The 24,403-nt window shown below is 38.9% G+C and overlaps 1 protein-coding gene across 1 annotated transcript in view; it reads left to right on the top strand.

The window, feature by feature from the left end:
- The window catches only part of REPS2 (RALBP1 associated Eps domain containing 2), a 101,709-nt gene that overhangs the window by 38,084 nt on the left and 39,222 nt on the right, over positions 1-24,403 (top strand). Inside the window, exons 4-13 of the mRNA XM_069854618.1 lie at positions 197-345; positions 1,905-2,028; positions 4,835-4,932; positions 6,703-6,841; positions 8,825-8,888; positions 10,606-10,748; positions 13,577-13,671; positions 17,827-17,896; positions 19,891-19,956; positions 23,609-23,651. Coding sequence (XP_069710719.1) covers positions 197-345; positions 1,905-2,028; positions 4,835-4,932; positions 6,703-6,841; positions 8,825-8,888; positions 10,606-10,748; positions 13,577-13,671; positions 17,827-17,896; positions 19,891-19,956; positions 23,609-23,651 — 991 coding nt within the window. The remainder of the gene's footprint in view (positions 1-196; positions 346-1,904; positions 2,029-4,834; positions 4,933-6,702; positions 6,842-8,824; positions 8,889-10,605; positions 10,749-13,576; positions 13,672-17,826; positions 17,897-19,890; positions 19,957-23,608; positions 23,652-24,403) is intronic.

Here is a 24,403-nt window from a genome sequence, read left to right as displayed (position 1 = left end):
AATCTAGCTTTCTGTAATGTTCACGTTTTTATTAAGACATAAAATAATCACACGAGTTCCACACTTAGAAATGTTACAAATTACAAATAGTACTCTTTTACAGAAAAAAGTTTTCATTGGTTTTACAAGACAACACTGTTTAAAGTTCTTTTAATGTTCTATAGTCTCAATTGAATTTTTCTCTCTTTTAATGAAGAATTGCCTCTGCTGCAGTTTATGGTGCTGAAAAATGACAGTGAAGTACATTACGGGACTTCAGCAGAACTCCATGGAATTAAATTTCAGGTTCCACATGCAACTTTGGAAAAAAATTACTACAAAAGAACAGATGAAGGGGACAAACAGGTAATAGGCTTGTCTCCTTCAGGCTAACATGGTGTTACGCATCCTTCTTTTGGGTGCAGTCCTGTAAATGACTATAGTCACATGGGCTTACTCAGTTTTGCAGTACTAGACAGGAGAGGAACCCCTGATGTGCAAGTAATCCTTATCAGGGCTACGCTCTGGTTTTGCTGCATTCCAGTTGCGTCCCTGAAGGGAATTTCTCAGTGTAAGCTTGTATAAAACTGTCAGCCCTGTAATATTCTATATAAATTCTTCTAGTATTTTCCTCCTACTTAGTCCAGCACTGTTCCTTGGAGAAGACTAGGGGAGGAGCAGCAAATAAAAATTTGCCTGTTTATCAGAACAGGAAAGTGAATGATTTCTTATGGCCAGTATGATCCTTAGTCACACAATCGCTACGTTGGAAAAGACCCACAGGATCATTGAGTCCAACTATAGTATTTCTGTCGCCACAGAAATATTTGATTGGAGAAGAGGGATTCAATCACAAGCCACTGTTTCTGGGTGGGATAAGGCCATCAGGTTTTCTTCTATTCTAATGTCCCCCAGGAGTAGTCCAGAAAAATCTGCGCTTCTTTTGTCCTCACTGGAACATCGTCTCAGTGACTGTTGTTCCGAGTTGCCAATTTAATGAAGCTGTCTAAGGGAAGTCTGTTTAACCTGTGTTTATGGGAGTTGAGACCACTTATTCAGATATAAGGAGCTTCAGAGAGAAATCTTGATTTGAATAATTTTCCCCAGGCCTGACACCTTCTCTTCTGGTACCGTATCAGGTCATGTTGTAAATGCCTGGTGGCATGTGCTTTATCTTCCCATGATGTGCACATACATTTATCACAGAGTGATGGTTTGAGTAACGATGTTCCCAGCCTGAGGTCAGCCAACAGGAATGAGCTGATGACAAGGTACATGGGTGGAATAACAGGATGAGGAAGAACAGTGTGTCTATCTGCCTGCGTGTACTGACTCTAAAGCAGAACGCTACCCTCAACCCCCTACCTCAATCCAGGTTGTCTGTGTTATGTTATGTTTTCCTTTTTATACAGTAAACTGTTTCAGGATCACAGCCTCCTCTTAAACAATCTGTATGTAAATCAAGGTAAAGAGAATACTGTAGAATGGATCCCAAGTTAACACCTACAAATTGAGAGTGCTTAAAATGCCAGTTCAGAGTTTTAATTTTTCTAAGTGTTTATATGAAAAATCCTCTCCCACAAAGAATGCACTCACCCTAATTAAATGTGTTATGTAAATTCAAAGATACCCACTCACATTAAGCATGGTACATAAACTACTTCAGGAATCTTTCAAAAGCAAAATACCTTACGCTGCTCATCGTAAAGTTGACTATGGCATTCCCATGCTTTACCCCTAGAAAGCTCAATTGCAAATTCTGTCTTTACCAGCTTTTGGTTTTTAAGGAGCATGCTCTTGGAAATAATGGGCCTTGGGGAACTACAGCATCCATCAGACTGTATGCATTCAAATCACCTTGTAAGATTGCTTGGTTTTGCTGTCATCTCAGAGTTCCATTTTGTGTTGATGTATCTTTGAAATAGGAACCCAAGTCTCCGCCAATGTCTCCAATCTGCTCACCTCCTGCCTCTCCATCTACTTACCAGAGGATACCTTTAAGTTATGGATATGGTAAATCAAGAAGTGGGCTGGAGCAGCAGCATGGAGGTAGGATAAGAATTGGAACATACACTATGGATGAAATTGTTCCCTTCCTCCTTCCCCCCCAAGCATCTGATTTCAAATGCAACTGACAATCAGCCTAATGATTTTAACATTTAATTAGACCTGTATTTTGGAAGATGATTCAGTCATCTAATTTTATTTTGATTGTTCAATCCTGTTCGCTTTCTGGTAAATTAGTTTGTGTCTATGTGTCACTGCTCACAGATAAATGCTAATACCTAATCTCTGACAAGACTGTGCAGTTCATCCTAGTGAGAGAGCATTTGTGAATATTTTTGGAGTGCACAGTGCTTTTGATTATTAAAGGGGAAGAAAAGCCCACTTCTGATTTCAGTAGCTGCTTATATTAGTTTTCAGATTGGCAGTGAACCTTCCTTTGCATGAAAGGATAATAATGCCTCTGGTTTTGTAATGGAGATAACAGTAAGACATGAATGTAAAAACAGTCCCACAATGTAACTTAGGCAAAACAGACAAAAATAAAGCAACTGCATAGATCCTCTGTCCTTGATCTCGCTACTGTTAGAGTAGGTGGCAAAACATTCTGATTTTAGTAAGAGCGCAGTGTGGCAGAAGCCAGTAAAACTAAGGCTTGACGAGCTGCTGTTCATAGTCAGGAGCTGGTGCTCTCCTAATTGCAGCATCTGGTGACCAAGATGGTGGCGATAGTAGGGATTGGTCTATATCAGCCCATCATCCCTACTGCTTTCAGCTGGTGTGTTTGAAGTGAGTGAGGAGTGGAGCATGCTAATCCTCTAGCTACCATCCATTTACAAGTGAGTGAAAAAATAGAGCTATAGCAACATTTTGAAACTCTACAGCCATGATAAAAATGTGTTCAACACTATCAAGTGGCCTTTACATGAAAATCATACCTCTTCTGAGTCACAGGCATTCATTTGCTCACAGGTGGTGAAGCACTGGAACAGGTTGTCCAGAGAAGTTGTGGATGCCCCATTCCTGGAGGTGTTTAAGGCCAGGTTGGATGAGGCTTTGAGCAACCTGGTCCAGTGGAAGGTGTCCCTGACCATGACAGGAGGGTTGGAACCGTATTGTCTTTAAGCTGCCTTCCAAACCAAACCATACTATGATGTGCAGGATAGGTAAACTGCTACTTGTTCAGGGATGGAGTTTTTACCCACCCCACCCTTGGCATAACTGATCGAAACAGTGATGGTTGTCTTCTGAAATAACCAACATTAGTGAGGTTGTCTTCTGGTATGATGCGACTAGTGCTCCAGTAAAGGAGCCATGTGGCAGATACCTCACAGCCTGAAGAGCCGGGCAGGAGGTGGCCATCAGGGAGGAGCTGATCGTGTTACCTTTTATGTGCTCTGCTGTTTTCTGGAACTCTTTCTCAGATCTGTCAGTCCTGTCAGGAGTATTTTGGGTGTTGGATTTTTTTTTTTGTTTTATTCCTCTTGAGTTTGGTTGCAGTCAAAACTTCAGTGAATTTTCTCGTGGACTCAGCAGCTGTGCAAAGTCTGTAGATGTAGTAGCACCCAATGGAGCTCAAACTTCTTCTAAAATTAATTATTCAACATTTTGTGGCCCATGCTCTACCAAGTGCCAGACTGGATAACCTAGTAGTAGTAGTTCTTTCTGGCCTTTAAGATTGGGACCCTTCCATTTTTCTGCAGAGCACTTTAAAGAGTGGATCTGAAAACTGATGTGTTTAGCGTACGCGCAGGAGTGTGATCGCCACAGGTCTGAGCTATGTGGGCTGTTCTCTGCTGGAAGTTTGACCCTGAAACTGGGTATTGTGCCTTCAAGGGCTTCACTCTGCAACCATGACTGCATACTCTTTTTTTATTTTTTTTTTCTTGCTAGCAGACACACAGCAGTGTGACCTTGTGCCTGAATCTCTCCAAGGGCACCTCTATGTTTCCCAACTTCCTTCCTGTGTGTTCTTCTGAAATTAGAAGTTACTTATGCAGGCATAAAAATAGATACCAATACAGGATAAGACCAGTCAGGAAAATGAGGGGGTTAGGGATATATTTTTTAAGGTCTTCCTGAGTTCAAAATATTTAAGATTTCTTGGTGTCACTTTTCATAAAGTGTCCTTTAAGTTCTGTGTATCTAGTGCAAACTGCCTTTGTAGTGGTACGTTTTAAACAGGCTGACAGCAGAAGCTTTCAGCTTCTGCAAGTGAGTTGCCTTTTTGTTTGCATATTTTTGACCTATTTTTAAAACATTGTTTTTAAATGTGCTCTTATGTCACTGCTTACTATATTTGCTGTAGTGGGATGTTAAGTGACTTACTTTAGCAAAAGAAGTAATTGTTACTTTTCCTTACTAACTTTACTCCAAACAATGCAAAGTGGTGAGTCATGTATTTTGATTTTCACCATAAATAAGGGAAGGAGGAAGAAGAATATATGGCAAATTAGCGATTTAACTGTTTGATAGCACTGTCAAAGCATATTTTTATGCAGCTCAGTTGAATTATTTTTTCTCATTTGTAGCGTGTTCTTGTGCTGTATGGCTATATTAACTGTATAAATATATAAATAGGATATATAAATATATATTTCAATGCAATGAATGATGAATTTTTGTTATCCAGTAATATGTAACTGATGATTTCCATCTGAAGAAGAATGCTGTAAAGTGAAAGAAGTACGTGGCTGGAATTTTGTTGCAGAAGACAAAATGGACTTTGATACTATGATGCTAGATTCACAAGCTAGATTCTTAGCCTTGTGGTATTTAATTATTTCCTTTAGCCTAGTAGGATCTTTTTGATTATCCTTTCACTTATATACTTTATTTTAAATGGCTTTAGCTCCTTATGAAGTCAGACACTCTACTCATCAGCAAGATGGACCATCATCAGGGAATTATGGAGCAAAACCTTCACTAGCCTGTTCAGCTCTTAATCGGGTAAAGAATCACATGTTTTTCCTTAGTAATGGTACTAATAAAAAACCCAAAGAAATAATTAAAAAAAGACAGAAGAATTCTTAGTTCAAAAGTAAAAAGTGTTCTCCATGGTGTATATAGACAAGAGGCTGAAGTCTGCTTTTTTATTATATGAAAAAGAGAAAACCAAAGCTGATGGAAAGGTGGAATTAAAATCAGTAATCTATTTAATTAAATTGCTGAAGCTATGTAAAATGAGAAGAATGAAATAACGTAGGTAGGAAAACTAGACTAAGAATCTACAGTTTGAAAGTAAAAAAATGAGTTTATCGTAGCAACAGTGAAATGTTTTTATGCAAAACATATAAAATTCCACAGAGATTCCTGCTTGCTTTAGAATGCCACCTGCAACACGTGCACAGAATTTATGGCCTAATATTCTGCATGTTCTGGTTTTCACCCTAGTTGGTTAAGTTGCATCTCAAACAGAATAAATGAATTTCTGGACATTTGTTTGCTTTTATGAAATGAGTTCTATGTTTTCCTGCTGGATGCAAAAGCCCATCTTTCTGATGTTCCAATATGCCTGCTGTGCATTTATTATGCAAACAGGTAGTTTGCCTTACGGAAGGAATAAGTTCTCCTAAGGGAGAGCTTTTCCAGAATAATAAGGCTGTACCTTTTCTCCTTGTGTTTAGCACTCCACACCAATAATAACATATTACCTGAGTTTCAGGAAGAGGTGTACAGGTAGTGTCACATAATTTGTGCTAACCTGAAATAGAGTTGCATTTGTGCAGCACTTTGATATGAAAATTATTTACAGCTTTGTGATGTTGCCTGTTTTGAGGATCTTTTGATGTGTTTCAGAACCAGTGCTTTGCGTTTGGTTCTTAGTAAATGAACACATATGACAGAGAAAGAGTTGTGAAGCTGGTTGGATCCTGGTTATTGTTCATTCTTGCCCTTTTTCTTTAGAAGTGTTGTCATCCAGACGGAAAGCATTTGAAATACTAAATCATTCCAGTTTAAGAGACACACCAATTGTACCAGCAGCTCTCTTCTGAACACCACTGCCCCACACCACAGCCCATACAGACAACCCTTAAACACATCAGTTAGAAAGCAAAGACTTAAATGATTAAACTGCCCTTCTCCTCCAGAATATTCTTCCTGAAGGAGAATTTTTACGTAAACCATGAGAAGTGACAGAGGTCAAGGAGGTCACTAGGGGTTCGTATGTCTCCCTGGCTGGGCATAATGTGTTTAGAGTTACCTGGGTGAGCAAAGGGTCCAGAAGGAGTATAGCTCCATAGTTACAGCACCACTTTTTGACTAAATACATAGTTTCTTAGCAGAGATAAATTTTCCTGCGCTGTGCTGTATAGATATGGCTTTAGGTCCTTCGCTGGTTCCATCCATTTCAGGTGTACAGTCTGCAGTTGAGGATTGTAATGCATGCCAACCAAAATGACCCCCCAAAATGAATCCAGAGGTAGTAAGATGTGGCTTGGACTTTTTGCAGTCAGCAGTAGTAAGATTTCCTTTTTCTTTTAGCTTTGGTCATGTAAAACTTCCTTGAATTGCCTGAGTAGAGATCCCTAATATTAGCCTCAGCTTTAAAAGGTAAGTAGTGAGACCTTAATCAGGATGGCCATTTCTGCTTCTCACTTTTTAAAAATACGTTTCTGCTAGTAGAAGAGAGTGAAACTGGTTTCTTAAGGTTGCTTGTGCCTCACTTGGCCCTCGTGGTCCCCTGCCTGTGGCTGATGCCAGTGTCCCTCCCTTCAGTCTCTTTCAGCAGAGCGGGAGCAGCAGGACAGCAGTGCCCACTACTCAGATGACGCTTGGAGGATAACAGAGGAGCAACGAGACTACTACATCAACCAGTTCAGGTCCCTGCAGCCTGACCTGAACGCCTTTATTTCAGGTAACTACCAAACACCGTGTTTGTTGAGTAGGGGGACCAGGCTGAGAGGTGCAAAGTGTTATAGAGAAATAAATTCTTTTTGCTCTCTGGAGTAAGTTTATGTGAAAGTGTTTATTGTGTTTTCTTTTTAAAGGCAAACAACTCAAAATGCAAACCAGTACTGGGGGTTTTTTTATTTTCATAAATATCCTGATTTTTGGAAAATAATTATATCTAAGAGAGGAGTGTTACAATTTAGTAAAACTTAAAATGAGCCCTCACTCTGAAGGACTATATTTCTGGATCATACCTGCACTGTATATTAAGCTGAAGAAACTTCTAGATTTGGGCTTGCTTTCCCAGCAGAAGTGTGGCAGCATCTATGTAATGAAAGTGAAGCGCACGGTTAACTGTCCTGAGTGGTCAAGCCTGAGTGGTTTTGACTCTATGGGACTGAGATTTTGACCTTTAAGTGATGAAAAGCAAATCCTGGAGAGCACACGATTAGTAGTAATACTGTTAATAGCATATTGAGATTGCATTTCCACACTGAAAAGGAGGATCAGGCTGGTCACGAGAGGAGTGACTGTGGGTGCGGGCAGTTGGTCTGGCAAGAAAGATGTCACAGGTCTTCAACTGAGGTGGTTTTACCGAGTCCTGCTGTATTACTGGGGTTCAGGAAGCTCGAATCCAGCCAAAAGTTTAAATAAATGACCCGTTATTGACAGAACTTGATACTTCACCAGGTCTTTGCCTCGGTTAAGTTTCCTTCATATAATTTCCTTGAAAGAGGAAATGGTTGTTCAAAACCATTGTATTTCCTTGCAAACTTATATGTGTCTGTAACTGTGTGTCTCTCTATATATGCATATACATCCTCTTATGTGGCTGTGCATTTTCCTTTAGGTTGAGTGAGATTCCCAGGCAGTCCTTGCACATCCAAAATTACTGTTTATAAATGATAAATTTGCACTTCCACAGCATCCTAAAATAGTTAAGCTGTAGAAATCCTTGCTGCAGGGTGAGTGATACAGATGCTAGAGGTTTGCCTGGGTTTAAGGAGTCATTTGAGAAATCTATGATTGAAAAAAATCTCTCAGAAGTTATGGAATTAAGTGCTACTCCTGGTTGAGAAAGTTCCTGTGTCACAGGTGGTCAGAGGTTAGGAGATATCCTGGAGCTACGTTTTTACGTGGCTTTGTCCTGGTCACATAGTCCTCTCTTGGTGTCCTGTGTTGGAGAGGACATGCTGCGTTAGGCAAGTCTTGGACCTGCCACAGTTACAGCTTTTCGTAGCCCTGCAGTGGGTGATCTGACCTGAATGCGCAAGGGGAAGAAGAATATAGACCTCAGAAGTTTCTGCATTGTGGTGCCTTATGTTTTGTAAGCCTATATCCTAGAAAGGGCTTCCAGGGTACAGACATCTCGTGCTATCCCTATAGCCTGTATCTATGGGATGGTGAAATAATGGATTTATTAGCTAGTAGAAGAACAAGAAGGACAGTTGTGGCAGGGTGAGGGAGAATGACTGCAGCAGGACAATACCTATGTGCTGCTTGAAACTCCTGGATTTTTTTTCATAACACTTGAGCCACTACAGAGAAAGAGTCGTGGTTGAAGCTGCATCCTGGGAGAGCACTGCAACACGACAGCACTGTACTCTCAGACTCATGGCTTCTGGGTGAAGCAGAGCCCTTTGGGTCTGTTACTTCATCACTGGTGACATACTAATTTGGGAGGTTAGAATCACTAGTACTAAAGTGTGTTTTCCTTTATTTTTCCTGCATGGAGGGAATGGGGAAATGAGATCAACAGCTCTGGCTGGCTTTATCTGTCACTCGTTCACCAAGAGACAAATGGTCCAAGAACCATATTAGCATCCAGTTAATCTGAGCGTCTCTTGGACGTGAAGGGACCAGCTGCTTCTGGCGTGGCAGCCCTGGCCAAAGGTAAATAATTGGAGAATAAATTTCCAGTGGCTGATAAGGTATGGTTTCCCAACAGGTTCTGTGGCAAAGAATTTCTTCACAAAATCAAAGCTGCCCATCCCAGAGCTTTCTCACATCTGGTAAGTACTGTAATAGCATTGGGGAAAAGTATCCTGGTTTTGTTTTTTTTTTTTAAAAGACCCTTAATTCAAGTGTTCTTGTTAAATTTTGCAGTGTCTTCAGTTATAATTATTACTCTTATCTCCAGAATCACGTTCAGGCCCAAGCACCAGGGTGCTCATTGATCTTCATGACATGCTTGTTTTTTTTTTGTGGAGATGTTTGCCTACTCAGTGGGACTGGAAAGATTTGAACAGCGATATAACTGAGAACTGTTCTTAAGTGCATTGTAAGCAGCATCATTAGCTCAAAGAAATGACATTTTTCATGAAACAGTACAGAGGATAAGCACCTCTGGAATGTTTTAGATGTGTTGTTGGTTTTATGTTTCTGGTTATGTTTTGTCAGAGGAGGCCTAATTAATGCCTAATTTTTAGTAAGTACAAATACATAATTCATCAGTGGTTTTCTAATGAACCATCGCACTTACTTTTAATGAGCTTATTTAGAAACGATTGCGGATGGAACTGTACATGATAAAGTTTGACAAGGATTCTGTTATATTTTCATAAACAACATGGTGCTTTGTAATTCTGTGTCATCCTTGCATCTCAGATAGGAAGAACAAACAGTTTTAAATGTTGATCAGAAATGCTGATAGCGGTTTTACTTTTATATCTGCTTTTATGAAAAGGGATGAGAAGAAAAGCATGCACGAGCCTAAACATCTGCCAGGGTCAAAGAATATGGAACATCTTCAACATTTCGAAGTGGATTGTCAGTCATGAAAATAGAGAAAAAAAATAAACTGAAGAAGCATTGGGGGGGAGTATTGGGAGAAGTGAATATTAGAATTCAAATTTATGATTACTTAAGAAGCATGGATTAACCCCATACGTTAATAAAACACATTTTGTTTCTACTGATGGCACAAATTCTCTCTGGAAAATTTTAAAGTATTCCTTTCTAGTAAATAATTGTAATTTTCTGACAATGTGATTTTTCAGGTTTTGTTGCTGAATTAAACACATGGCATGTTCCAGGCTTTGTCACTGCTACCTCACCAGCTTGAAAAACAGTCATTACTTTCAAAGAGTAGGAAGTTACATGTTTTAGTCCACGTGCTCATGATAAAATATTAGTTTTTGTAAAGAGTTAATTTTTAAAATTGAATTCTTGAATTTCTGAAGTCCAGTTCTGTTGTTTTGAGAAGCATCCCAGAATTAAAGAGAACCACTTAGCAAGAAGTTAACAATAACATTTAAACTTTTCAAGAGTACTAATTTAGCCCTTTTCTTGAGTCTAGTCAGTGGTGCTAAGTAACCATTGCTAAAGTCTGTTTTTACCTTTTTCTTCCTGAACTGACTTAAAATCCTGCCTGGATTGGCTAAAAGTGCTTCCAGCCAATGGAATGTTAATTTCACCCTTGAAAGTACAGGGGCTTTCATGCTTCATGTTATAATACATACAGAACATTATATTCCATAGTATGACATATAATGAAAAATGTCCTTTTATTAAAAAAGAAAAAAAGCAACAAGTCTGTATTAGAAAACTAGCTTGCTTCATTTTCCCCAAGACAAACGTACAAGGTAGAATCGACTATAAGTGTCACAGATACTTGTCTTGTACTAAACCATCCCTTCTCAAAGTTGCATTTCTGTCTCCCCTGTGATTGCACAAATTCGTTTCCCTGAGGTAACAGCTTGGAAAATGGTGTGCCTGTTGTACCCACAGGGAGCTGAGTGATGTGGATTGTGATGGAGCGCTGACACTTCCAGAGTTTTGTGCGGCTTTCCACCTTGTGGTTGCAAGGAAGAATGGGTACCAGCTGCCGGAGACACTGCCGGAGACGTTGCTGCCCGAGTACCTTCAAGCAGGTAGTGTCCCTATGGCAGGTCGTGTTGGTGTAGCCATCTCAGGAACCAAGTGTGCATGTTAAGACAGGGTTCATTTTCCGTTCTGCAGGTAGGGCAGAGTTCTACGCTGTGTAATGGCTCTCTGATTGCTTTTTAATGCATGCCTTTTTAATTGTGCATGCAAGGCAATTGATGAAGAAGGAATATGTCAAAGAACAAAATAGCAATGCAAACTGTAGCAGTCACCTGCTTCTCAATGTCTGCCTCTGCTCCAGTGTGCTGCAAGTGCCATTGTGGTCAAAGTGGCAGATGATGACTTATAGCAAAGACAATCTCACAAGACTTATATGGCTTCTAACTCTATTAATGATTTTTTGCTTAAGTATGTCTCTTTAAGATGTGTTGAGAACAATACTGGACTGGTTTAGAATTTATTATGCTAATATATTTTGTTAGATGCAGTTACCAGTTGTGTCAAAGGTTGAACTTTTGTTGTAATTCTTTTTATTAAATCCATAGATTCTTCTGTAAGTAATTTGCAATAATGACAGGGGGCTTACAACAGTTTATGTAGTCCAAGGACAAATTAATCCAAAATACAACGTACTTTAGTAACAATGTGCAGTGAGAGACCTGCCCTTTCATTTATGCTCTTCAGTTATGTCTCATTTAATTATAAATGAACATTGAAATATATGTTCAGTCTCAAAAATGTGCATGGCTTTCTAGGGCAAGGAGGATTAATCACAGATGTGATTAATTACAGTGCTAAAGGATAATATTTAAGACCTAATAAAATCGCCATTAAATTTGATGACACAATATATTGAAAGTCAGGAAAAGAGCAAATCAAGCTGTAGTTAGGAAAATTAAATGTTCAACCTGTATCAGATTTGTGAAGTAATTTCTGATGGAGTCATGTTCCTTATAATCCACTATCTTCATATCCAGGGGGAGAATCTCCTATAAAACCTGCGCTTCAAGGTGTTCATAATTTTTAGTCTCTTGTCATAATTACAGCTACCCTTTTCCCTCCAAGACTGCCACTTTGTTTGCTACTCTCATACCTATCCTCATCATAAACTAGCTTGTAAGCTCCTCCATGGAGATTCTTGTTACTGTGTCTCTGCATTAAGCCTTTTTAGGTAAAACTGCAATGGAAATAACTCTCCTTAGAAACAGGGATTCGTTATGTTAATGGGAGGAAGAGAACGGTGAGCTCTAGTGGACTGGGAGTCCAGGGTTTCCCTAATTTGTCTCTTTCAGCACTGAGGTGTTCACTAATTTCTTAGGTGATTAGTGTTTCATATGTTGCACGCAAACAAGCATTTCAAGCTGACCCGTGTGGGGTTAAAGAACTAATTGTTTGTTGTGGGCACTCTAAATACCTCAGCTAATATGCTGATCTGGTTAGCCTGAAGGTCTGAAAATATCTTGCACTTGTTTTGCTACATAGTGAGGATTCAGAAATCTGTCTTTGAAAGACTTATGTTAATAAAAAAACAGAATATCTCAAGCAGAACACTGTAACACCATGAATCACAGGAAAGCACAGAGCCTGGGTTTTATCAGCTACTGAAATGGAAGCATTGATAAGTAAGCAAGCACCTCATACATTTACCTAAAATAAATTTTCAAGAGAAACCTTTTGATTTCATATTTCCATAATTTTATGTAAGCTTAGATTTTTTGATTTTTTTTTTTTGGCCTATTTGGAACCTGTTCAAGATTACTGTAAACTATTTTTCATGACATGGTTGTGTTTGTTTCAGAGTGAGGCAGAATTTGGTTCCAGAGAAATATTTCTGTCTGCGAAAGAGTGTTAAGGCTTCAAATAGAGTGACTTGGAGTGTAACAGCATTTAAGAATCAATTAGTCTTGCTAGTTTTGTGGTTTATTCTATAAATTACAAACGCATGGCCAAATACTATCCTGGCACATCTCCATTGACAATTTGACCTGCCAACTTCTTTTCTGAAAGTTTCTGTTAGAAAAAAATTTACAGAATCTTTAAAGCTATTTGCCCTGTCTATAACCCCCTGCATTGTAAATTAGGACAGATTTTCAAGAACTTAATTTATTAAGATAAGATAGATGCTAGCCAGAAACTAGAAGTTTGACCTCAGAACTGGTTATTCTGCCTTTAAATACATAGATCTTAAAGAAAAAAATGTTTTCCAGCTGTTAAGACAGATTTATCTCAGAGGAACTAATCCCAGAGTGATATCAGCAGAAGAGCCTGAGCTTATGGAAAAGAAATGAGGTTCTTGTGAATGTTGCTTGAGAAGTTAAAGTTGATTTTTCTTTTTCCTTTTTTTCCTGATCTCAGTGCTGTTCAGTTAAAAAATACCAGATATTATACACCGCAGCAACTACAGTCCTTGCTTTTTACTGCTCTTTAGTGTATAACATAGATGCTACTATGCTTCTCAGTATTCCAAATGTCAAAAAATAAAGTTGAAGGTTTGATGAGTACCTTTAACATTCCTAAGCCAGCAAGGTTTAAACTATAAGGCCGACTAAGTTGATACTGGACTGTGAGAAGAAAAAAGTCAAATAAATGGCTCTTGTCTGGCAGTTAATGTTTACTAAGAGTCATTCCTCCCAAATTTCACAATTATTTCTTCAACAGAAATTATACATTACCCCTTTTGTAACATTGAATTAGTTGAAGTACAAGATAGATTTTCTTCATGGTTCGTCATGTGTGGTGTATAGGTGAGTTCATTATGTAGAAATAAAGTGCAAAATTTTGCTGGAGCAGGTTTTTAAGAAGTGTATATTAACCGAAGACTTGGCATGTCCCTGGTGGCTTTATTGCTTTTTCTTTCTTTTTCTTTGCCCTGCAGCTTCTTTGAAGCCCTTGCGTGACTGTGCACTATTTGATTCTTACTCTGAGTCGTTGCCAAGCAGTCAGCAGACTCGGGACTTCAGTCGGACAGAGGTAAGCAGGGTAGTTGCTGTGCAGTGTAATACCCCAGCTTCACAATGACTGGTATGCGTAGCAGCAGAAATCCGAGTCTTAAAGAGGACTTCAGGAGTCTCTAAGTGTACTATTAAGCCATCTCAGACCCCTCTCTCAGTAACTCGTTCAGTGTGTGGAGAGGGCTAAAAGTTTTTTCAGAAGATCTTCCCAGGTAACAGTGTTCATAATAGCCTTGTGCTGCAGAGAAATACAACTTAGCTTTTCGTGTGCTGTGGGGCTGTGTTTGGCCTGCCAGCGCTGGGAGCCAGCAAAGTCCATGCTGCAGGAGGGAGAGGGTTACGTGAGGACAGTGCTGAGGTGAAATGTCTCCTGATTCTGAATTGGTTGAAAATGGCAGGCTTTGGGTGTAGACCTTGTTCTAGTCAGGCACTCCTCATCATGTAGCTCTTGAGTATTCCTTCTGTTCCATGCTCTATTTCCTCCAGTTTCGTTGCTGAGAACTAAAATGTCTTGGCTTGTCCCAGTTCCTTGTACTTCGCTTCTTTGGAGACAAATTATTCCAGATTTTTTACAGTACGGATATGCATATTCTGTTCTAAGCAATTCAGTCTCCATTTTAATATCCAGCCTTTTCACAGTCTAAGGAACTACTGTTTCAGAGTCTGGGCAGCAATTGTAAGGAGCCAGGAGGAGTGTTTTGAGGGAAGAATGGAGATCCATTGTAGCAATATCACAACACATACCAGCCTTGTAATGGAAGACTATTGCAAGCAAAACCAAATTAAAGAGAAGAGCTTATCACTAAGTTTAAAACTGAAACTTTAAAGATTCTGTAGCTGGGCTAACCATGGCCACCAAGTTGTGCATGGATATTGCAACTATGAATATATACGTTGGCAGTGTAGGCAGGTCCTTTACTGTAGCATAGCAGCCTTGTCCCTTGCATATGGCCTTTTTTTGGGAGGGTGTGTCACAAGGGGCTGCAAGATTATGCCACAGGACGCACTGTGCTAGCACTTCTTCACTGTATGGTTGTGTGGCAAAACTCAATAGACCCTTTAGATCTGCCTCATTAGTGTGTGTATGTATATGTAGATAGTATTGGCTTGCAATCTAAAGAAGCATAAGAGGCAAAATTCAAGGCAAGTTGCACTGAAAACTTATTTGCTAATGTCAGCATACTTATGTACGTGCATACATAACTCCATTTCCAAACTACAGTAGGAGTCAACTCAATACTTGAGTTAAGTCACTGCGTCAGCTTAAGATATTAGTATTTAGTATTCAGAGAGTTGTTTGTCTTCGGCTTAAAAACTGTCCCATCCCCGTTCAGATGTTTTTTTGTCAGTAGGCAAGACTCTCGAGTGTCAGGTTGTTTCACTTGCACATTTGTGCGCATATACAAATACATATGCATATGTAAAAAAATTATACATCTATAATTACATTTTATAAAAATATAGATAATTATATAATTATGTAAGTTCTTGGCTTCTGAATCTATGTCAATATCTCTGTGGTCTAGGGAGCACTTTTTTTTTCGTTAAGTTACTGGCTTTCCAAGTGGTTACCCAGATAGGCAAAGCAGTCTTTGGTTACTGCAGTGTTGTGAGGAATTTTGCTCTTTCATAGCACAGCCTTTGGGACCATGAGACTAGAACATCTTTTATATATTCCAGAAAGCTCAGAAATCTTGCTTTCAAAGTCATCTTGTGTTCCTTTGAAATAAAATGTCATTCCAGTAACCTAGCCAATACAATTTTATAATCTTATTAAATCTCTCCTTTTTAGTAGCGGGAATATTATAGTAATACTAAGATAGCTGTAGAGGCCATATGGCACAAAAAGTTAAAGAACTCAAATAAGCAACAATTCCCCCATTTTATTTCTAGTTTTTAATTTGATTTTCAGCAGTTGGACCTCTTCTACCTTATCTCTGTGCTCTCCTCCTTGAGACAGTCTGCCAATAACTTGCAGATTACTGTGCTGCCTTGTAGTCAGATGATGTTCTTCGGGGAACAGCTGGATCTTCTGCTCCATTCCTAGGTTCTCAGAGGTGACAGGTTGTTCTGCAAAATCAGCTATTTTATATGGCTCGATTGAAAATGAAGAATCTGTACCATGATTGCCTCCTGACTGAGCATAGGTAGTGTTACCTGCCTATATCATAGTTGTTTGACTTCTTTTGCTCTGTTTCCTCACTGTCTGGATCCTAAACATGCAGGGCAAAGCTCTCCGTTTGTTTCAGGGCCTTGTTATTCTGGTCCTTCGTTATTCAAGATAACTATAAAATCTCTTCTCAAAACTGATATAAGAATGATTTTTACTTGATTTTTCTCGTTGTTGTTCAACTGATGTTCTTACATTCAGAATTAGTACACTGAATGAGTATAATCTGGAAGGTCAGTAATTCATCTCCCACTCATTTTCCTGCATGGGAAGTCCAGTAATCCACTGTTACAATTTAATTTGTAGCTTGGCTACTCAAGGAAATACAATTCAGATATTTGATTACTACATTAAAAAATTGTATTATTGATGCAATTACATTATGCATTATGTCCATGTCTTTGTCTCTTTCCACCTTTCATTTGTTTGAGCTGTTTAATTTAATTTCAAATGACCATTTTCACTGTGACTGCTGAACTACAGCACTGCAGTACAATAGAAAGAGTTCTTGACTGCATCCATAAGGAAAATAATGGCAGAAGACAGGTCACCTGAATCTAGACTTTGTTAAACTTACGAAACACACAAAGACTGTTAATCTTGTGCTCAAGAATGACAAGGGTGACTGATTTTTGTTAACCAAGCAAGTTTTCTCTTCCTATTTCTTTTTCTCAAGATTTTGTCCCTCACTCTGGTTCTGGACTTTTTTTCCTCCATTCCTATGACTCTTCCACAAGATTTCTCACTGCCAAAAGCTTAAGATAAAACACGAGATTACTCACTATCTACATAAAATGAATACCTGGGGTTGCTTTAAACTCCCTCAGAAGTGTCATGCTTACGGTTCATTTAAATTTGTGAGTCATTCCATTGATTCAAGCATGCACTGATTTAGGTCTTCAATCTAAAACTAATATTCTACTTTAGAATATCAGCCTAGCTGTTGATGAGTTGATACATTTTCAGTCCTCAAGCCATGTTTCTCCAATTTTGCTCCCTCAGAAGCACTAGGGAATCCCACGCACGACTTTATGAAACAGATAAACAGATCTCATAGCCCTTTACTCTGGACATTAATTACTTCTTGAATTACTGACTTTATATTTTTAATTTTGGGGTTTTTTGGGTTTGTTTGGGTTTTTTAAGATGTCTACAAAATCTATGGTTTTGGGTCCAACCTCTTCCATGCTCCCTGGGAAAAAACTAGCACCACATAATGTTTAGAGAAGCTTGGGGCTTTTGATGTTTGCTTTAGTGTTTTTTTTGGCTGCAGAGCGTATCCATGTTCTTACAGATGTAACAGAAATTTAAGTTGTTCCTGGTTCCTTCTTGTGAGCTACGCAGCAGAAGTTACAAGAGCAACAGATGCCTATAAGTCAATGAAATAAAGGAAAGTTGAGGGATAAGACTGGGAATAAGTTCCTGTCTTTTTTTCCTATCAGAGGCCTGAACAGGCCTCCAACAGATGTGCTAATGAAATTTGGTTTCCCTATCTCAGTGACTGCATGGTGAAAGAAAAGAGTAGTTCAAGGATGAGCCACAGTATTAGGTTATTAACCACAGACTTTAAATGTCTATAGGGCTCTGCGGTACAGCTGGAGTTCTGCATAAAAAGACTGTTCTGATGGAAACCATAACTCTGGTGAACGGACTGGAGAAGGTTTCCTCAACCCTAAGAGGAATGTTGCACCCAAAGAGGAAAGAAAACACAGAATGACATTGCTCTGTTGAGAAGTTTGTCCTTGTGTAACTAGTCTATAGCTTCTTGTGATTCAGTGTTGAAGTGCTTCTCTAACTAATTGCAGGTATTGAACTGCTGTGCCTTGAAAAGCAGAATTAGTGTCTTTCTGTAGGTCCCCTATGCTTCTTTGTCTGACAAAACAAGTTGTGATGCAAGAGAGAATTTCGCCTTTATTTGCATTGGTCAGAATTCTTAAATGTTTGACTGTGGAAATGTGTGAGCTATACCAATCAGTTTAATAAATAAATCCTTCTTTCTTTAAGAAGACATCAGCTGAAGAGATACCTGATAACTCTGCCTTGTTACAAGATGGAAAGAAAGATGACAAACAAGGTAGTTGAATAAATAACTTTTTTTTTTTTTTTCCCATTATGGGTTAAATTCTATGCATTTTTAGTAATCCCATATATTTTTTACCAGCAGCAATGGTTTGCTTAATTTCTAAGCTGGCTCTGTGTTGCTGTAGATTTAAGGAACCTCATTGACAGCAGCTGACTTGAAGGCAAATAAATGAATGGCTTTGCTTCAAAATTACCTCTGTCATTATGGCAGTGATGCAAAATGTGCCCTCTAGAGCGTGTTTAGTCCTAAGGCAATTAAAGTTGCACTTCTTATTTTAGCAAAGTTATAATTGTTGTTATCAGGAATTTCTTAAGAGGAAAGACCACGTTGTGCCAAATTTTGGATTTCCCTTTTTGCCTGAAATAGCAATTTTAGAATTAGTTTTTATTCCTATTAAAAAAACCAAAACAAAACAACTCGCTATTTTCTTGCAAAACAAAAGCTTTGGACAAATTGGATTGCAAATACTCAATTCATTTATTTCACTTGAAATCCATCAGCAGCAGCCCATGTGAAATTGAAGTGATCTTTTTCCACTCAGTAGCATCTAGGGCTTCCAGAGTCAGCACTGGATCATCACACAGTCATTCTTTCCCTTTTCTCAGATTTTCAAGTTCTCATTTGCTGTCCCTGCTGTGGAAACAAAACAGTTGTGGGTATTTTGTTGCCTGATTCTCACAGCAGTGAGTTATACATTAACTGAAAAAAAAAAAAAAAGTCATGACTTCCCAGCTGTCCATGTGTTAAAGTTGCATCAGAGCTGTGAGACCAGGTAGTCCACATTCCTGGGTCACCTTTTATACTCAGGTGTGACTGAGTTTGGCAGATCCCAGTGTCCCTTATACAAAGAAATGCTGTCAGAGTTGACATTTTGACAAGTTGGCATATTCCAAGAAATAAATGTTTTGTTGACAAGGTTTGTGGTGTTGTAAAATTCATAATGAACCAGAGCAGGGCTTGAACCTTGAAGGTTATTGGTGTGAAATGTATAGGGGAAATTTGCTTTTTACTAAGGGGATCTTTTTTGCCTGCCCTATTTAGGTGAAGATCTTGTGCTTTGCTTTTTCTAGCTGACATTAAGTAAGATGGGAAGCTGGTTTGGTGCATGTAGTCCTTCAGGGCTGAAGATTTGCTATATTCATGACAACATTCCTACCTTTTCAATCAAAGAACAAATGCTCTTGTTCTACATTTTCTTGCTGTTCTGGCAAATGTAAATGAAGTAAAGAACCCATAGTTTAGGACTGTAGAAGCAAGTTTTTCTTGCATTTTCAAAAATGTATTAGCTCCCCTTGGTCAGGTTATAATATAGTTAAATACAGAAGATAAAGCAAATACATCTGGATCTTAAGAGCTGCTTTTTCCACGTGTTTTATTTGATAAAGAGATTTCATTCCAGATGATCATTTATAGTACAGTGTAATACAGTATGTTAAAATACAATAATGCCTTAAGAAAGTCATTAATAAAGGATGTGTAGGCATTGGTGGAAAAGGAATAAGCACAAAAATTGTGAATTCCTGAATTTTAACTCTGGTTCTGTTGGTGTTTCCTGTGGCTGGTGAGGTTTCAGTTGCCAGAGGCAGCCAGTCTCCTGTGTGCCCTGGCTTTTCAGATTTGTGATCTGGGAGACATGAGTCCTGGCTCTTCCAGGTGTCGCTGGCTTGTCTCTGAGAGCAGTCATCTCTGAAAGGGAAGTAGTCCTTGGTTTTAGGCACTCAGACCTCCCAGTTCTCAAAATTTGAGATTATTTGGCAATTTAGGCATAGGCCTTTGGGTTCTTAACTTTTGTACTCTTAGAAATTGTTACTTTTTTGAGTACTTGGGTGTTCTAAAGTTTTTTGCCTAATTTTCTTTTCAAGTATGTTTAGCATTATTAGATGTTCTAATACTGGTTTTGATGCTCCTGTTTCAGAGCTAATACCTGTAGATTTTATCTGCACATACTTAAGGTAATTCCCGTTGTTCTGTTTTGTTTTATTAAGCTCTTAAAGTAAGCACTGGTCTCAAAATGATACCAAAGGAATTTCAGCACTTGACTGTGAAATCAGGTAAGAAGAAAATAATTGATGTTACTTCCATTAGAATTTTGATAAAATATTTTTATATAACAGTAAGCCTAAATTAATGTGATTTTATTAACTTTTTAAGATCTTTCTGCTCTCATGCTGTTTTTCTGCTGAAAATAGCTTTTAGCTCAAAATGACTATTGCTGCTTGCAAAATTAATCTTAATTAGTGCTTCAGGTTGTCAAAAGGTTTTCTTGCATTTTTCCCTTGTTTTTAGTGTACGCGCATTCATCATTTGTGGGAAATGTTTTTAACAAAGCATTTTGTAAGAAGTCTGAATTTTGGTTTTCTGTACTACAAACGAGATGCCAGAGCATGAATATTGTACCTCCTGATAAAAGCTCTTAAGTGTGGAATAAGTATTCAGTAACTATTCTGAAATACTCTATTTCTTAGTAAAAACTGAGCTTTCATAGTCTCTTGCCAAGGGCCTTAAGGTAGGCCTTTGCAAACAAGGACCTTGTGGCACTCAGAACATTGACAAAAGGTTTTGATTTGAGGGGCATTTCTTTGTTGAAACCACCCCTGATTTTTCTCTGACTCCAATATACACTCCTTGTTCCTGTCAAGCTGGAAAATGTTATTTCTGGAACGGCATATGTCAAAATTGCTTAGTTGCTCCAGAAACTTCCCATGCATTCAGTTCAGTTCATCAGACCTGCATTGACCTTCTCTTTGTTAATCTCCTTTCTGGAGTAGTAGGGGTGTTTGTATACCCTCCCTGGTCCCAGTCAAGCAAAAATCTGGACTTGCTTTCTTTTTCTTTTGCATAAAAATGTTTACTTGTGAAGATATCCTTAATGAAGAAAACTGACCCCATGTGTCTGTCACAGCAGTTTTATCTTATAGCTCAATTTATTTATGGCTGCTCAACAGCTGCATGCCTCATTTCCCAACTCTTTTTTTTTTTTTTTCCTGGCTTCTTCCCCAAAATCTTGGCAGCTGCCAGATTTCCTATCTTCAGCTCCTATTCTCATACGATTGCTGCTGCTTCTTCACACAAACACTCTTAAACTCCCCTCTGAGGGGGAAGAGGTGGGTGGTTGTGAGACTTGCAGTTCTGTTCTCCCCTGACTTTTGCCCAGGAGCGCCCATGGAGGTGGGGGAGGTATTTTCAGTTCATCAATTCCATCTTTGGTACACTTAGGGAAGAAAAAACTACTCTCACCTGTGCATCTCCTTTGCGACCAACCTCTTTTCCCCATGTCCTCTGTCTCCTAGTCAGGGAGGTCTTCCCAATGCTGCTGTGCTTCTCCAGCAGCATTGCTGTGTTTGTATTCCAAGGGAGACAGTGGCAGAACATCACCCCATTACCATGACTCCTTTCACTGTAGGGGTTCACCCTTGCTGGGCTGCACTTTGAGGATTTGAGTGGGCACATTCTCAGGTTGCATGATACAATCAATGTTAGAAGTAAAAATATTTATCTATGCAGTGGGCTAGGTACAACATGGTAATTGAGTGGTTATTTCACAACTGATCACCTTTCTGAAAGGTCGTTGTAATAATTAACCTTCAGGATGAAAACTTGGTTAAGATGAAGTGGGAGAAATCTTGCATCCTCCTTTGGTTATTTGCTTGGGCTGTTTATGTAAATTCAGGAATCTGCTGTATGCCTCTACTGGGACAGGTTTCTTTGCCATCAAAAAGACTAGAAATTTGAAATCAGTAAAAAATTTCATATGCTCAGCATCTCCTTTATATCTGGCCAGTTTATAATATTTCTTTATATTTTACTACTTCTTCCGAAAGGTAAAGCTAAGTCTGGGTATTGTGGATTTGTAGCCTTGAATTTCCTGATTTTTCAAAAGCTTAAAAAAAAATCCTTGGCAGTAGTATTCTGTTGGTATTTTTTTTTATTAGTAGGCATTTCAGGCTTCTCTCTTCCTTGTGTGCTTTCCTGTTTACCTCAACAAGAGGTCCTTGAAGGGCTTGAATATCAATTTTACCTGCATGTTTTTAGACAAAAGGCTTTCTAAAACAAGTATAAACAGAATCACGGTCACCATAAAAGAAGGAAAATTTGAAGGTTCTTAAGTATGGCTTGGCTTGGAAAGGAAGTATACTTCCTATTTCTAAGTGGCCTATATTTAATAATTGTGCATGTTAATTTAATAATCAGCAATTTCAACATGGGAAAAATCAGGTCATATGTCTGTAGGGAAGCAGCGTCTGAAGTTGTGTTCTCTGGGAGTTTGATACAGAGAGAGAGGAAGATTATCACCACTGCATATTTTAATAATAATTCCCTCTCCCTCCTTTAGTTGCTGAGAAGAGTTTGTTGCACAGAAATCTGGACTTACTGTGAGACAGTTTGGTGGTGACAATTATCTACTAGAACTGGGTTTATAAGTGATCATTGGTTTCGCTGCCAGCTGCATTTGGGTTTATTCTGTCCAATGCACCAACTAGCACTGTATGACCCTAAAAGCAGTTTGTTTCATGAAGAAATAGTGTGTGGCTATACAAGTGCCATATGCTGCTACTTGTCTTCTGTAAGCCTAGAGCCTCCTGTGGAGCATCTGTGCAGTAGTACAATGCAAACCATTATAAAGTCAGTGTTTGCCAGATGATACCGCAGATAGCTCCTGCTCTGTGTTTTCGAGGATCTGTCGTATTCTCAGGTAGTGCTCTCTAGTAGCTGATGATAAATATCTGACTTGAAAGCAGACATAACACCTGTGTTTTCTCCAAATTATCTGATGTTAGCAAGGAGAGTAACAGAAAAGTCACAAAAAGGTTGTAAACCAAGGAAGAGCCTTGAGGAATTACCCAGAGAAGATAAGTCAGCACTATTGTTTTTCTGTCACATAAAATCTGTAATGTGGTAGGATATTTGGAATTCATCCAAATAAAAGAAACAAATTTTTACATTTATAGAAATGTGTTTGATCAACACTTGACTGGTAAAGCTTCGTACCTTCAAGTATCTTTCCTTCCAAACGTCAAAGTAGTTTCAACCTGATGTGCTTAGTTTTTTTTTTTTTAGGGCTGGCAAGATGATGCCCATTTATACTAATTAGCTAATGAATGGCTTTGCTTCAAAATTACCTCTGTCATTATGGGAGTGATACAAAATGCACCCTCTAAACTGTGTTTAGTCCTAAGGCAAATAAATTTGCACTTCTTATTTTAACAAAGTAGTTTCAACCTGATGTGCTTATTTTTTTTTTAGGGCTGGCAAGATGATGCCCATTTATACTAATTAGCTAATGTGTTTAAGAGGGGCATAAACCTTTGTGCTTTGTGAAGCAGGACAACTAATAGGTACTTGGAGTAGGAGTGGAAGATGTTTTCTGCGCAAAGTTTATCCTATTCCTTATGTTGCTTTGTCACAACTGCATCCAGGAGTACAGGTCAGAGCTATCAGACCTATTGCTCTTCCTGCATTCTGGAAAAGAGATTGAAAGGTGAAATTTTGACTGCATGTGGGCTTTTGAATTCTTAGGACATTCACACACTGCAAAAACAGAGGGAAAGGAGAAGTGAAAGTCAGTCTCCACTTGCTCACATGAGATGAGCATACTTTCACATCCATATTCGCAACACTCACATTTTTAATCAACACTGATTCTGCAGCTAAAGGTGTTTATTTAAAATATGATGTTTTAGCAGTTCTTTTTTTCTGTTTCAGCTGCTCAGGAATCTAATGCACTTAAAGCCAGACCACGATCCAGGTACTGCTTTCATTTCTATTTCAGGAGAAGACATAGATTCCTCTGCTGTTAGACACAAAGTGTCTAAGAACAGCTGTTGCAATTTTTAACCTTTTTTTTTTTTTTAAATTGGTATTGTGCTGGAAGTCCAGCTTAGATAAGACAGGTTTACCAGGAGAGAACTGTAAGCTACAGGCGCTACATAAGTACTGCCTAGAGCCCTGTGATCTGTGATCATAAGGCGCTGGGACTTTTGCTTGTCTGCCCAGCCCTGCTGCCTCATCAGGGTGGTGACTGCCTCCAGCCCAGTCCCAAGAGTTTTGTGGCAGGACAGCAAGGACCACCCCATTGTGGGGAATGTTCTCAGCAGTTTCGTGCTGTTGGACCCTGCACAGTGGTTGCATATGGAGAGACACACTGCGTGTTCCCACAGAAACAATGCTGGTAGCTCAGCTCTTGGTTGTGGGTGAGTGAATCCTTTCATTGGCGGGTACTTGGCTATGGCTGGTTGGTGTATGATGGAAGGGCTTATGGAACTATACTATTGTGTGCTAGAATTACTCCTGCTGAACTGGGTTTTTTGAAGAAAGAAAAGGGAGACCTGTGCCAGAAAATATTGTGTATAAATGGATTATGTGTTGATTTTGGCTGTTCACCATTCTGGTTATAGCCCTATCATGCATTCACCTTCCAACATTTTTTTTGTTTGTTTGTTTTGCACTGGTCAGAGAGCTTTGTTTCTTTTTCTTAGGTGATGAGTATAATCAGGCACT

Source organism: Phaenicophaeus curvirostris, chromosome 1 (assembly GCF_032191515.1).
Source record: "Phaenicophaeus curvirostris isolate KB17595 chromosome 1, BPBGC_Pcur_1.0, whole genome shotgun sequence".
Lineage (NCBI taxonomy): Eukaryota > Metazoa > Chordata > Aves > Cuculiformes > Cuculidae > Phaenicophaeus > Phaenicophaeus curvirostris.
Note: the sequence above shows the minus strand (reverse complement) of the source record. Positions and strands in the feature narration are given on the sequence as shown.